The sequence below is a fragment of the Lepidochelys kempii genome, chromosome 17, assembly GCF_965140265.1.
Source record: "Lepidochelys kempii isolate rLepKem1 chromosome 17, rLepKem1.hap2, whole genome shotgun sequence".
Taxonomy (NCBI): Eukaryota; Metazoa; Chordata; order Testudines; family Cheloniidae; genus Lepidochelys; species Lepidochelys kempii.
Window position 1 is genome coordinate 25,173,888 of NC_133272.1, and position 15,352 is coordinate 25,189,239.

A 15,352-nucleotide genomic window follows, 5' to 3' on the forward strand; every position below is an offset into this window, starting at 1 on the left:
ACACAAGAGGAGAGGCCTGTTCCTGCAGCATAAAGAGATCCATGGTGGTGGGGGAATGCACCCTTGTTCTGCTGGACACAAAGTCCCTTAAGAACATAAAAACAGCCAGACTGGGACAGACCAATGGTCCATCTAGCCCAGCATCCTGTCTTCCAACAGTGGCCAATGTCAGGTATCCCAGATGGAATGAACACAACAGATAATCATCAAGTGATTCATCCCATCGTCAAATCCCAGGTTCTGACAGAGGCTAGGGACACTGAGAGCATCGTGTTGCATCCCCTGCCTATCCTAGCTAATAACCGTCGATGGACCTATCCTCCAGGAACTTCTCTAGTTCTTTTTTGATCCCTGTTATAGTTTTGGCTTTTAAAACATCTCCTGGCAAAGAATTCCATGGGTTGACTGCGTTTTGTGAAGAAGTGCATGAGACCTGATCAAACCCCACCCACCCTACCCCATATTAAATCAGCCTCGGGGGAAATTCAGAGAGTTCAACACTAAAATTGAAAAAAGGAATGTTCTGCTGCTGATAAAGCACCCCCACTTCAGGAATGTCCCTAACAAGAGTTATAACCACCAAGATTGTAAAGATGCTGGAAAATTAGGGAGGATACAGAAAGAGACTCAACAAATGGTAAAATAAGCTCTGACCAGTGTTTTATGCTGACCATCTGCACAAATAGAGAAAGTCATGATTAAGTTATAATTTGAGCATGAAAGATAAAATATAAAGAACTTGGGCAGGAAGGAGGACACACAGGTGCCAGTGCGTAATTGGTTAACTTTTCTGTTATTTAGGAGTGTGAGATAATGTGATAGATTTAGTAAATTTGAAGGAGGGAGCTAGTTTTACCTATATAATGTAAATGAAAAACAATGCTCTTTAGGAACATCAAGCTGCTGGAACTCTGACCCCTCTGCATGATCGTGATGTGCAGAGGCATCGCCAGGAACCCCCAGATCAATTAATCCTGACTGGCCATCGGATGAAATTTGTCTGTATATTGGGAGTGGTGAGCATAAGAGATTTGTTTGATTTGATATGTATTCTCTGCGTGTTGCTAATAAATACATGTTTAGATCACAACTGTGTGAGGCTCTTTCATTGGGAAAAGGTTCGCAGACCTGTAGAGCCCTGAGAGAAAGGGTGGGTTCTTAAATTGACCAGGTTTCTTCTTGAGCCCTGTGGGTAAGGATAGATGCCTTACAACCCGAGCCCTCGGAAGGAAAAGGGTGGGGATGCCTAAATTGATTGGGTCACGTCTTGAGCCCTCAGTAGGGTATAGGCGGGGAGCCCTAAATTGCACGGGTAACAGTGCAGTATGCACCCAACTCCCTGTGGAGGGGAGTTCTGATTCTGCAGACCTTCTAGGATCAACAGAAAATAAGTCCCATGCCAGCAAATCTCTAAATTATCAGGATCAAGGTTCTTCTCCTGCAGAGCCTAGGAGGTGCATAGGAGAGCAACTCTCCCTTCTGTCAATTTTCTAGTATCAATAGGATGGGGACTCTCTTCCAAAGGTCTATAAGAAATGGGCAAGTGTTTCTTAGAGGAAGACTTAAGGATCAGTGAAAATGGACAGAGAAGAACCTCCCACTCTTCCTGCTGCTCCCCCCAGCCCTACTTAGGGATTCCAAGGAATGGATTTTTGTGCGTCTTGGTAGACTCTCATCCCTGAGATAAGCCTCACTGAAATAGCTTCAGAGATAGGCTATCAGGCTCACTGGGTCTCACAAACCCCACCTCCTGCGAGCTTTAGAAGCCTAATCCTAAAAGGTCCTCCTTCTCATGACCCTTCAGAGGAGGCTCATGGCTCCCCCGTATCCTCATAAGCCAGGCCCTCCAACCTCTACCGGTGGCCTTTCAAGGCTCCTTCCTCACCAGGCCATCAATGAGCCAGAACAGGTTCATTAGGAGCTAACAAGCCAACTGAATCTCACAGTGGGGTCAGGGTGGTCCTGCTGAGCCATGTGACTTTGGCCAGCCGACTGCACCCTCTTGCATTTCCAGTAGCTCTGACTTCCATCATGGGTATGCCTCCTTCACCAGGTGTCCAAGATGCAAAACAGTCTTCTTAGTCACAGTTACTTGCCTGGGCTCCCATGAGATCCAACATTAAACCACTATAACAGAGTCAGCCGTCTCCTAAGTGCCCCAGGTGCCCTGAGGCCTCCTCCCTCAATCTCCCTTCTTGGACTCCTCAAATACTCACAAGAGACTTTCACAAGTCCAACAACAGCCCTTCTCAGGGTCTGGTTTATTGAGATGAACTTCAAAATTAACACAAAAGTCTTCCACCCCAGCCTTTGGGTGAGCCCAGCCCTTCGTCCCCGAGGTACTATCTCTTCTGAGTTCTGACTCTCTGAGCCTGCCTTCTTTACCTTCCCCCAACAGGGACAAACCTTCCAGCTACAGCTTTCTAGCCTGACTCCCTTCCTCAGGGAGCCCTGCAGGAGATACTCTCTTCCCGCAGTGTCACCTTGCAATCCCCTCTTAGCTGCTTACAGGCCTCTGCCCCCCATCCCCCAAGAGGACTTGGTTTAGTCACATGACCATCTGTCACATAACTTAATTAATAGAATCATAGAATATCAGGGTTGGAAGGGACCCCAGAAGGTCATCTAGTCCAACCCCCTGCTCGAAGCAGGACCAATTCCCAGTTAAATCATCCCAGCCAGGGCTTTGTCAAGCCTGACCTTAAAAACCTCTAAGGAAGGAGATTCTACCACCTCCCTAGGTAACGCATTCCAGTGTTTCACCACCCTCTTAGTGAAAAAGTTTTTCCTAATATCCAATCTAAACCTCCCCCACTGCAACTTGAGACCATTACTCCTCGTTCTGTCATCTGTTACCATTGAGAACAGTCTAGAGCCATCCTCTTTGGAACCCCCTTTCAGGTAGTTTAAAGCAGCTATCAAATCCCCCCTCATTCTTCTCTTCAGCAGGCTAAACAATCCCAGCTCCCTCAGCCTCTCCCCATAACTCATGTGTTCCAGTCCCCTAATCATTTTTGTTGCCCTTCGCTGGACTCTCTCCAATTTATCCACATCCTTCTTGAAGTGTGGGGCCCAAAACTGGACACAGTACTCCAGATGAGGCCTCACCAATGTCGAATAGAGGGGAACGATCACGTCCCTCCATCTGCTCGCTATGCCCCTACTAATACATGCCAAAATGCCATTGACCTTCTTGGCAACAAGGGCACACTGCTGACTCATATCCAGCTTCTCGTCCACTGTCACCCCTAGGTCCTTTTCCGCAGAACTGCTGCCTAGCCATTCGGTCCCTAGTCTGTAGCTGTGCATTGGGTTCTTCCGTCCTAAGTGCAGGACCCTGCACTTATCCTTATTGAACCTCATCAGATTTCTTTTGGCCCAATCCTCCAATTTGTCTAGGTCCTTCTGTACCCTATCCCTCCCCTCCAGCGTATCTACCACTCCTCCCAGTTTAGTATCATCCGCAAATTTGCTGAGAGTGCAATCCACACCATCCTCCAGATCATTTATGAAGATATTGAACAAAACTGGCCCCAGGACCGACCCTTGGGGCACTCCACTTGATACCGGCTGCCAACTAGACATGGAGTCATTGATCACTACCCGTTGAGCCCGACAATCTAGCCAGCTTTCTACCCACCTTATAGTGCATTCATCCAGCCCATACTTCTTTAGCTTGCTGACAAAAATACTGTGGGGGACAGCGTCAAAAGCTTTGCTAAAGTCAAGAAACAATACATCCACTGCTTTCCCTTCATCCACAGAACCAGTAATCTCATCATAGAAGGCGATTAGATTAGTCAGGCATGACCTTCCCTTGGTGAATCCATGCTGGCTGTTCCTGATCACTTTCCTCTCATGCAAGTGCTTCAGGATTGATTCTTTGAGGACCTGCTCCATGATTTTTCCGGGGACTGAGGTGAGGCTGACTGGCCTGTAGTTCCCAGGATCCTCCTTCTTCCCTTTTTTAAAGATTGGCACTACATTAGCCTTTTTCCAGTCATCCGGGACTTCCCCGGTTCACCACGAGTTTTCAAAGATAATGGCCAATGGCTCTGCAAACACAGCCGCCAATTCCTTCAGCACTCTCGGATGCAACTCGTCCGGCCCCATGGACTTGTGCACGTCCAGCTTTTCTAAATAGTCCCTAACCACCTCTATCTCCACAGAGGGCTGGCTATCTCTTCCCCATTTTGTGATGCCCAGCGCAGCAGTCTGGAAGCTGACCTTCTTAGTGAAAACAGAGGCAAAAAAAGCATTGAGTACATTAGCTTTTTCCACATCCTCTGTCACTAGGTTGCCTCCCTCATTCAGTAAGGGGCCCACACATTCCTTGGCTTTCTTCTTGTTGTCAACATACCTGAAGAAACCCTTCTTGTTACTCTTAATATCTCTTGCTAGCTTCAACTCCAAGTGTGATTTGGCCTTCCTGATTTCACTCCTGCATGCCCGAGCAATATTTTTGTACTCTTCCCTGGTCATAAGTCCAACCTTCCACTTCTTGTAAGCTTCTTTTTTATGTTTAAGATCCGCTAGGATTTCACCATTAAGCCAAGCTGGTCGCCTGCCATATTTACTATTCTTTCGACTCATTGGGATGGTTTGTCCCTGTAACCTCAACAGGGATTCCTTGAAATACAGCCAGCTCTCCTGGACTCCTTTCCCCTTCAAGTTAGTCCCCCAGGGGATCCTGGCCATCCGTTCCCTGAGGGAGTCGAAGTCTGCTTTCCTGAAGTCCAGGGTCCGTATCCTGCTGCTTACCTTTCTTCCCTGTGTCAGGATCCTGAACTCAACCAACTCATGGTCACTGCCTCCCAGATTCCCATCCACTTTTGCTTCCCCCACTAATTCTACCCGGTTTGTGAGCAGCAGGTCAAGAAAAGCGCCCCCCCTAGTTGGCTCCTCTAGCACTTGCGCCAGGAAATTGTCCCCTACGCTTTCCAAAAACTTCCTGGATTGTCTATGCACCGCTGTATTGCTCTCCCAGCAGATATCAGGAAAATTAAAGTCACCCATGAGAATCAGGGCATGCAATTCACTCCCTCAACCTGGGCAGACAAATCTGCTGTGCCACAGGTGGGCTCAGACCTATCTCCCTTTAAAAGGGCCAGCCACTCTGTAACAACGACAAACATTCTTTTTATTAGGTTTATTTCTCCCACTCTTACCGTGAAGTTCTTGCTCTACATGGGACTATTTAATGCAGCCGCACAGCTCCAGTTAGTATTAATGAAAATGTGCAGGGAGCTTACAGCACTTCACATTGAATACTGACCCAAACTTTCCCATTCATTGAGTCTTTTAATTTTTTGTGCTTCCAGACTTGCCCAGTCTCTGTCCACTACTGATTAATTTCTTCCATAACCTCCTTTAAACCTCTGATTTTACTGGTATCCCCCAATTTGGTTCTTACCTCTCTACCATTTGGCCTTTTCAGACTCTATTTAAGGTGTATCACGTCTTCTACCTTAAAGTTTTGTTCCCTGGCCTGATGCCTCTTTATGCTTGGCTTGATATTTGCACATTATTACTCGGTTTTCTTTTCCTCAGCTATATTTCCCTGCTTTCTTTCCCTCCATTGTGCATTTGCTTTAGATATCATCCCTGAAGCAAAGGGACATTCTAACGTCTCTTGCCATTTGTGTTTGCTTAAGGTAACCTCCTGGCTCCAGCTGGAGTGCATACACTATTGCAGAGTCCGCCTTTCCTAGTCTCACAGTTCTGCTAACGTTCGTCTTTATTAACGTCTATACATGTTCTGGAAGTAACAATTTATCACGGTACTTAGCTTAATGAGCCTTACTGTACATAATTTTGCATATTTCCTTAGAAAGTGTAAGGCCTTTGTTAACTAAGGGGATACGTAGTAAAACAAACATTTGTGTACCATCTGTGTGACTCATACAAAGACAAAACCATTCTCACAATTAAAGCAATGGGAACTCATGCTAAAACCCCTTTGGCTTAAATGTCTTCAGATAATCAGCACCTACTCAGCAAATGAGCCCTGGTTTGTAACCACAGTGTCTCATCATTCTTCTAAACTCAGATCATATGGGACCCAATTCTGTGAAGTGAAGAGTACCTTCAATTCCCATTGATTTTAATGGAAATACAAGGAACTCTGCTCCCCATCAGATCAGGCTCGGAGTCCCCTAGTAAAAGCAACAAGCTGCAGTAGGAGAGACTCCATCTGCCACATTAGAGTACATGTATTGCAGTAAAGGGCAGTGCATTTGTTTCAGTCTTCGTACAGCTTCTTGCTCCTCTTTTTACTATTAAGACTTTACCGAGGATAACAGTATACAACCAAAAGATAGCTACACACTCCTTTCACAGATCAACCAACCCCTTAAAGTTTAAACCCACCCAAAAACCAAAACCTTACCTAACAAAGCAAGCCCAGTGATCTGTTACTTGAAGGTGGAAAGCATATGTAAAGATGAAATCTTCCCAGTGTACCAATCCTTCCAGACAACATAGTATCATACATTTACAAACATTCATCCTAAACCCACCTGTGTAATCCCCATCTTGATCCAGCAAAGTCCCAATTTGCTGACCTTCAGGACACCACGGAAAGCCCATTTTCCTTTGTTTTTTAGCGGGGAGGCATACCTTAGCATTCACAGCTTGTGGAGTTGTTACCTGCCTATTTCAGCTCAGATGCGACAGAACGTTTTTATTGTAAATGGTACATGAATGTAGAGCTGTTTTGATAAGTGTGTTATATGAATCGGAATCCATAAATTGGCTGGCTATGTTTACAAATACATCTCCCTGCCTTATATTTTTAAAGTGTTCTCTCAAGAGGCTCCATCTGGGTAAGGCTGGCCATCTGCTGCCTCTCGGGAAGGGAGCAGTGTATTTGCTTTGCCTTCAAATTCTCATTGGACACCATTAATCCAGTTGGCACCAACACTGCCCTCTTTGCTTCAGAAGAATCCTTTAGGACAGTGGTTTTCAACCTGTGTTCCACAGACCCCTGGGGGTCCGCAGACTATGTCTAAGATTTCCAAAAGGGTCTGCGCTTCCATTTGAAATTTGTGAGGGGTCCCCAAATGAAATAAAGTTGACAACCACTGCTCTAGGACACATACACTAGGACTAGCCATCAAGCGCACGCCCACAATGACGTTCATTGTGCCTGTCACCCTTTCCCCGGGTGGACTGATGAACGCAGTCCCAAGTGTATAGATAAGGTCTCCCCCATTGTTCTGACAGCTCCAACATAAATGTGTAGCTCTCCGACCTAACCTGTAAAGACTGGGTTACATTTCATATTCATGTTCATTACCGTTTTATAACTAAGGAAGATCTTTTCCCAGCTCATCTCCTATGTGGATTTTAGTTGTGTAGTACAGGTCCATCGCAGAGCCTGATCATCTGTGACTCCATTTCCTCTCTGGTTCTCAGAAGAATTCTCTCTCACACACACACATGGTTTGAACATCGTCTCCCCTGCCCGGGGCTGGTTTATTAAGACATGACACAGCAAACGCAGACAGCTCCCTTGTCTCCCAGACACAAGCAGTTCCTTCCTTGCGAAACAGGGTTTCATAATCAGTCCGTTGCTTCTACCCCTCTAAGCATAGCTCTTTCTGCCCCATGATGCAAGGCTCTCCATCCCGTCCTCTTCCCCTCGGCACAGCATTGTCCATTCACCCCTCCAGGAGGTATAGCCAAAGATGTGAGGGAGCTCATTCCCCACTTCTACCCTGAGCTCCAGCCCTGAAGCCCTGTCTAGGTCACCTGCTTCAGTCTCATTCAATAGCATCTCACTATTCCCATAGGGCTACTTCCTGTTCTGGCTGGCTGCCTTTCCTCTTAAAACCTTTACCCCACCCTTCCTCAGGTTTCTTCCATTCCTCCCTTCTTCATGTTAAGACCCTGGGGCTCTGTTTCCAGGCATCCTGCCTGGTGGCGGTACAGAATCTTACCCTCAGGTCTTGCCTCAGCCCTGATCTCACCTACTGAGTAGCTGGCTCTTTTCTGGTACGTCTTGTTTCCATCCTGTGGTCATATAACCCCACTGTCATGTGTCCCATCTGAAAATTACCACTCCCAAAAACCCAGCCTTAAAGGAACTACCTCCTCATACAAGGCATTCTGGGCTGTCTCAAAGGACCAGCACCCGGTTACAACTGTACTAAGGCAGCACTATTAACACATATCAAATTCATGCTCACCACTTCCATATTATTAAAGCTATTAAGAACATACCAAAATATTGCACATGGGAACTTAGGGATGAATACACCCGTGGGCCCATATGCTTCAGACGTCACTATCTGGCTTGCATTCCATTTTCACTGGCTCACAGGATGTACATCTTTAACATGAGAAGCAATACATTTAGAAGCTAGAATTGCTCTCTCAACGCTTGTCTTGACATTGTTAAAATGGCAGAGAACTATTCTTTAACTCCTTAGTGCATTTCAGATGCCATTTGAATGAGACACTTCAGGGGACCTGTTTCTAATGGGAACTGAAATTCTCCCAATACCAACATAGTTTCCAACCCCAATCACTATGGGGATGCCTGGGCAGCCTTAAACATTACAAATACCCTTTTTAAAACCTGCTAATATCTCAAAGATTGCAGGGATTTATGATGGGTTCTGCATGAGGCCTTTTAGCCAAAAAACCCCCAACATTGCTACCATTGGCTCAAATGGTGGGAACCCTCATGTGGACAAGGCTCAAGGTTGCTGCTGTTGTTTTTACACTAACTGTGCTCAGACACGGCCTAGGCAATGCAGTGCTTGAAACACCAGCAGCTTCTCTGCACTAGCGCTCCCACTGTCGCTAACACAAGCAGAGCTGAGCTGGTGATGGCAACAGTAGCTTGTGTGTCCTGCAGAAGCGTCAGGTAAAGTGCAAACGCACAGAGAACAGCAGGCTTTTCCCTGGCCTGGGTGCTAGAGACATCAGCATTACCAGGGGCGACACCACACCTTGAACTCAGGACCAGGCCAGTACACAGCAGAAGAAATGATGTTCCTGATTGGTTTAAAGTGCAATTATTAACTTTGTGACTTTGTCCTTACCCATAACTATTTCACATTTGGGGACAATGTATACCTTCAGATCAGCGGCACTGCTATGGGTACCCGCATGGCCCCACAGGATGTCAACATTTTTATGGCTGACTTAGAACAACACTTCCTCAGCTCTCGTCCCCTAATGCCCCTACTCTACTTGTGCTACATTGATGACATCTTCATCATCTGGACCCATGGAAAAGAAGCCCTTGAGGAATTCCACCATGATTTCAACAATTTCCATCCCACCATCAACCTCAGCCTGGTCCAGTCCACACAAGAGATCCACTTCCTGGACACTACAGTGATAATAAACGATGGTCACATAAACACCACCCTATACCGGAAACCTACTGACCGCTATTCCTACCTACATGCCTCCAGCTTTCACCCTGACCACACTACACGATCCGTCGTCTACAGCCAAGCTCTGCGATACAACCGCATTTGCTCCAACCCCTCAGACAGAAACAAACACCTACAAGATCTCTATCAAGCATTCTTACAACTACAATACCCACCTGCAGAAGTGAAGAAACAGATTGATAGAGCCAGAAGAGTTCCCAGAAGTCAACTACTACAGGACAGGCCTAACAAAGAAAATAACAGAACGCCACTAGCCGTCACCTTCAGCCCCCAACTAAAACCCCTCCAACGCATTATTAAGGATCTACAACCTATCCTGAAGGATGACCCAACACTCTCACAAATCTTGGGAGACAGGCCAGTCCTTGCCTACAGACAGCCCCCCAACCTGAAGCAAATACTCACCAGCAACCACATACCACACAACAGAACCACTAACCCAGGAACCTAGCCTTGCAACAAAGCCCGTTGCCAACTGTGCCCACATATCTATTCAGGGGACACCATCACAGGGCCTAATCCCATCAGCCACACTATCAGAGGCTCGTTCACCTGCACATCCACCAATGTGATATATGCCATCATGTGCCAGCAATGCCCCTCTGCCATGTACCTTGGTCAAACTGGACAGTCTCTACGTAAAAGAGTAAATGGACACAAATCAGACGTCAAGAATTATAACATTCATAAACCAGTCGGAGAACACTTCAATCTCTCTGGTCACGCAATTACAGACATGAAAGTCGCTATTTTACAACAAAAAAACTTCAAATCCAGACTCCAGCGAGAAACTGCTAAATTGGAATTCATTTGCAAATTGGATACAATTAACTTAGGCTTGAATAGAGACTGGGAGTGGCTTAGTCATTACACAAGGTAGCCTATTTCCCCTTGTTTTTTCCTAACCCCCCCCCAGACATTCTTGTTAAACCCTGGATTTGTGCTGTCAATGGCCCACCTTGATTATCATACACAATGTAAGGAGAGTGGTCACTTTGGATAAGCTATTACCAGCAGGAGAGTGAGTTTGGGGGGGGGGTGGTGAGAAAACCTGGATTTATGTTGGAAATGGCCCACCTTGATTATCATACACATTGTAAGGAGAGTGGTCACTTTAGATAAGCTATTACCTGCAGGAGAGTGAGTTTGTGGGGGTGGGGGGGTGAGAAAACCTGGATTTGTGCTGGAAATGGCCCAACTTGATTATCATACACATTGTAAGGAGAGTGATCACTTTAGATAAGCTATTACCAGCAGGAGAGTGGGGTGGGAGGAGGTATTGTTTCATGCTTTGTGTGTATATAATAAGATCTTCTAAACTTTCCACAGCATGCATCTGATGAAGTGAGCTGTAGCTCACGAAAGCTTATGCTCAAATAAATTGGTTAGTCTCTAAGGTGCCACAAGTACTCCTTTTCTTTTTGATATTTTAAAGTCTTCACAGGCGCTGGCTTAATGGGGGGGGGAATACAATTTGTAGTTGTTATAGGGCGAAAGGGTGCTGTGAGTGGATAGTGCAGAAGACAGAATCAGGCGACATGGAGCTAGTCACTCACTTTTTCTCTGCCTCCGTTTGCTCAGCCCTGACACCATACTTGGTGCTCTTCAGGCAGGAACCTGAGCTGCTTCACGCTCTCTCTCAGATCATGTGTGATCAGCTTTTAGGGATTTTTGATGTTTTTAATTATCTATTTGAATGTCACATACTTGAAAGTAAGGAGCTAACAACACTGGCAGTGTGTGGGCAGCAGCAGTGCAGGCTTCCTCCCCGCACAGCTCTGCCAATTCACCTCACCCACAAAACCCTCACAGCAGCTGAAGGAGCCGCGAGCTACAGGTTCTGCTCCGCTCACTTGTTACCTCAGGAATGCCAGGTGACATGAGACACTTAGCTGGCAGTCACAGCCTGCACATGCTGCCCAGGTCTGCCAGGTGAATCCCCAGGGAGGGGCCCTAAGGGGTCTCACATGCAAGGAAGCAGAACCACCACATTTGCTCCAAAATATGTACATGTGCTCTTAAAAAAGCAGCAAAACCAAGAAGAAAAGGATTCCACAACAATCATCTGACGGTCTCTTGTTTTCCTGTTTAAAAGATTCATTCTGAGAAGCAGGGGGTTCAATCTGCAGAGAATAAAGTCCATGCACTTCAACCCTGACTTGCAAAAAGGAAAGGAGGACTTGTGGCACCTTAGAGACTAACCAATTTATTTGAGCATAAGCTTTCGTGAGCTACAGCTCACTTCATCGGATGCATTCACTGTATTTTCCACTGCATGCATCCGATGAAGTGTGCTGTAGCTCACGAAAGCTCATGCTCAAATAAATTGGTTAGTCTCTAAGGTGCCACAGGTCCTCCTTTTCTTTTTGCGAATACAGACTAACACGGCTGTTACTCTGAACCCTGACTTGAAACATCTACGTTTAATCCTTCCAGTGCACCTCAACCTTAACCTCTAGCCCTGGGTCCTACCTGATCACGTTACACTCAAGCCAAAATGGGAAGTTTCCCTGTGAAGTGAACCAATATCCACTAACGATTACGAAACCAAGCAACACAGTTGCACTTGTGATGCAGGACAGCACTTCAGTTCTCCAGAGGGGGAAACACCTGCTCTTCAGCCCGCCATATCCCTGCCCAATAGTTTTAAAATGAAAAATGCCTAGTGAAAGTTTCAGTGTTGCCAACTCTTGCGATTTTATTGTGAGCCTCATGATATTTGGTTTTTTTTTTTTAAAGCCCCAGCTGCTGGAATCCACAGATGGCATGAGAAACTCAGCTTTCGTGTTTTAAAAAAGCAAGTTTCTAATGCTCATGGTTGCAGAGAAAAGCTTGGAAGCATGAAGCAAGTGTGCCCTACAGGCTCAGAAAACAAGTAGGCAAAAATAAAAAAATCAAAACACTTATTTTTTTAAAAAAAATCTCATGATTGTTAAGCCAGTCTCAGGATTCTGAAGGCTTGGGGTTGGCAATAGTGTGTTTCTAAAATTCTTGTTACCCAGATGAAGAACAAAGGCTAAAAAGAAAAACGTTTCATGAGTGTGCCTGGAACAGAGCAGTCATTTCCAGAAGCAGCAATGTATTATTAACGACAATAGGTGGAACAAGGATTGGCTACAAGTTTTAATTTACAACTTAAACCCCCCTGACATTTCACTGGGGCCGTGGGAGAAGGGAGGCGGTGTAGCTACACAGCTACCCTTGGAGCTGGATTCTGAATGTCACTTTTTTTTTTTTAAAAACACACACCCATCCACTCCCAAAGGCAAAAAGCAAGACTTGCCAACTGGATGTAAGCCAGATAGGCAGAGAGAACCTGAGCATTCGTGGCCTGCTGCAGCTGAATTATGTAGTGTGGTAGAAATACATGGACAGTTCTAGGGTGGGACATGTTAAAGTAATGGTAAAGGTTTACCAAAAAATAACTAAAAGAAAAGGAGTACTTGCGGCACCTTAGAGACTAACCAATTTATTTGAGCATGCATCCGATGAAGTGAGCTGTAGCTCACGAAAGCTCATGCTCAAATAAATTGGTTAGTCTCTAAGGTGCCACAAGTACTCCTTTTCTTTTTGCGAATACAGACTAACACGGCTGTTACTCTGAAACCAAAAAATAACTGTTTCACAAAGAAAGGATGATGCACAGCCATTTCAGCTACTGTTCTGAAGCAGGGACAGTTAAAAGGAGACGCCTTATTCCACTCCCAGGATCCTTGCCTCCCATTAGTGCAAAGAGAAGGTAAATATGCTACATACCCCTCAACGGTGGGCTGTAGTTCATTACCGGTCCCTAGCACGTCTCAGTTAAGAAGCTCTGAGCTATTGCTGTGGTACTCTGACCCTTCCCTCAAAAAATAAAAACAATGGGCCCAGTTCTCGTCTCACTAACACCCGTGCAACTCAGATGACTTCAGTAAAGTTGTTCCTGGTTTACACTGGTTTGAGCTAGATGAGAATTGGACCCAATGAGCAGATGGGATCCACAACGACTCTTTAAGTATGTTCTATAACACTGTCAATGAAAAAGAAATAATACACAACAGTCTGGGCCCTGATCCTGCGAACACTCACGTGAGCAGTCCCACTGAGTATATAACATTACCCAGGTGTGAGTGTTCGCAGGACTGAAGCCCTAGTCAACCCTAAAAACCCTTTCCTGCTTTAGAGGAAAGTGGCAATTCCTGTTGCAGCTCATTCGCTTTCATACAGTAAGGTAGTCAGATATACCCATTATATGGGTAATACACTACCCAGCTAGAACGCTCAGGTTTGTAAAAGACATCTATCACCATGGTATCAAAGCACAGACAGAATTAAGAGAAGAAAGCTCCAACCAAAAAGAGGTGTGCTCCTTTCCCCCTTCCAAAAGGTGGGTGACTTGCATGTATTGTCTGGACATGAATTGCTTTTTTCTCTCTGGCAACATTCCCAGTGGAAGCCTCCATCAAACTGGAGAGACTTCCATCTAGATCTGAATCCCATCAGACCTGGACTCTGTCTGCTCTGTTCCGGCAGCATTCCACAATCCTGATCCCATTGCTGAAAACACTCTGTCTGCAGCACCTGTCACTATCTGCACTGATCCAGCTGCATTGTCTTGAGCAGTGTTTCCCAAACTTGGGACACCACTTGTTCAGGGAAAGCCCCTGGTGGGCCGGGCCGGTTTGTTTACCTGCTGCATCCACAGGTTCAGCCAATCGCAGCTCCCACTGGCCACGGTTCGCCGCTGCAGGCCAATGGGAGCTGCGGGAAGCGGCGGCCAGTATGTCCCGCACCGCTTCCCACAGCCCTCATTGTCCTGCAGCGGCGAACCATGGCCAGTGGGAGCCACGATCGGCCAAACCTGCAGACGCACCAGGTAAACAAACCGGCCCGGACCACCAGGGGCTTTCCCTGAACAAACGGCGTCCCAAGTTTGGGAAACACTGGTCTTGAGGAACATAGTTAACTTGGGGAAAGTGATCAAGTAAGAACATAAGAACGGCCATACGGGGTCAGACCAATGGTCCATCTAGCCCAGTATCCTGTCTTCTGATAGCGGCCAATGCCAGGTGCTTCAGAGGGGATGGACAGAACAGGGCAATTATCGAATTACACTTTCATATATTTGTTTTAACCTGCTGCCTATCAATTTCATTGGGTGACCCCTGGCTCTTGAGTTATGTGAAGGAGTAAATGACACTTCCTTATTCACTTTCTCCCCACCAGCCATGATTTTATAGACCTCTATCATACCCCTTCTTAGTCGTCTCTTTTCTAAGATGAATGGTCCCAGTCTTTTTCATCTCTCCTCAGATGGAAGCTGTTCCCTACTCCTAATAATTTTTGTTGCCCTTTTCAGTACTTTTTCCAATTCTAGTATATCTTTTTGAGATGGGGCGACCAGAACTGCATGCAGTATTCAAGGTGTGGGTGTACCACGGATATTTATAGTGGCATTATAATATTTTCTGTCTTATCTATCCCTTTCCTAATAGTTCATAACTCTGTTAGCTTTTTTGACTGCTGCTGCCTATTGTCCAGATGTTTTCAGAGAATTATCCACAATGACCCCACAATCTCTTTCTTGAGCGGTAATAGCAAATTTAGAACCCATCATTTTGTATATATAGTTGGGAGTATGTTTTCCATTGCACTTTACTTCACACTTATCAACATTGAATTTCATCTGCCATTTTCTTGCACAGTCACCCAGTTTTGTGAGATCCCTCTGTGCTGTGCTGTCACCTTTGTACTTAACTGTCTTGAGTAATTTTGTATTATCTGCAAACTTTGCCACCTCACTGTTTACCGCTTTTTCCAGATCATTTATGAATATATTAAATAGCACTGGTTCCAGTACAGATCCTTGGGGACACCACTATTTACTTCTCTTCACTGTGAAAACGGACTATTTATTTCTACCCTTTGTTTCCTATCTTTTAACCAGTTACTGCTCCATA

The 15,352-nt window shown here is 45.7% G+C and overlaps 1 protein-coding gene across 5 annotated transcripts in view; it reads right to left on the reverse strand.

Annotated features, from left to right (window-relative positions):
- The window catches only part of STX1A (syntaxin 1A), a 338,787-nt gene that overhangs the window by 309,414 nt on the left and 14,021 nt on the right, over positions 1-15,352 (reverse strand). For 3 of the 5 annotated variants that reach the window (XM_073315463.1, XM_073315461.1, XM_073315462.1), the window contains exon 1: positions 6,519-6,548. The exons of the other annotated variants lie outside the window; for them this stretch is intronic. In XM_073315463.1, coding sequence (XP_073171564.1) covers positions 6,519-6,533 — 15 coding nt within the window. In that variant the 5' untranslated portion in view covers positions 6,534-6,548. Of the gene's footprint in view, positions 1-6,518; positions 6,549-15,352 lie in introns of those variants that run through there. 5 annotated transcript variants of the gene reach the window in all.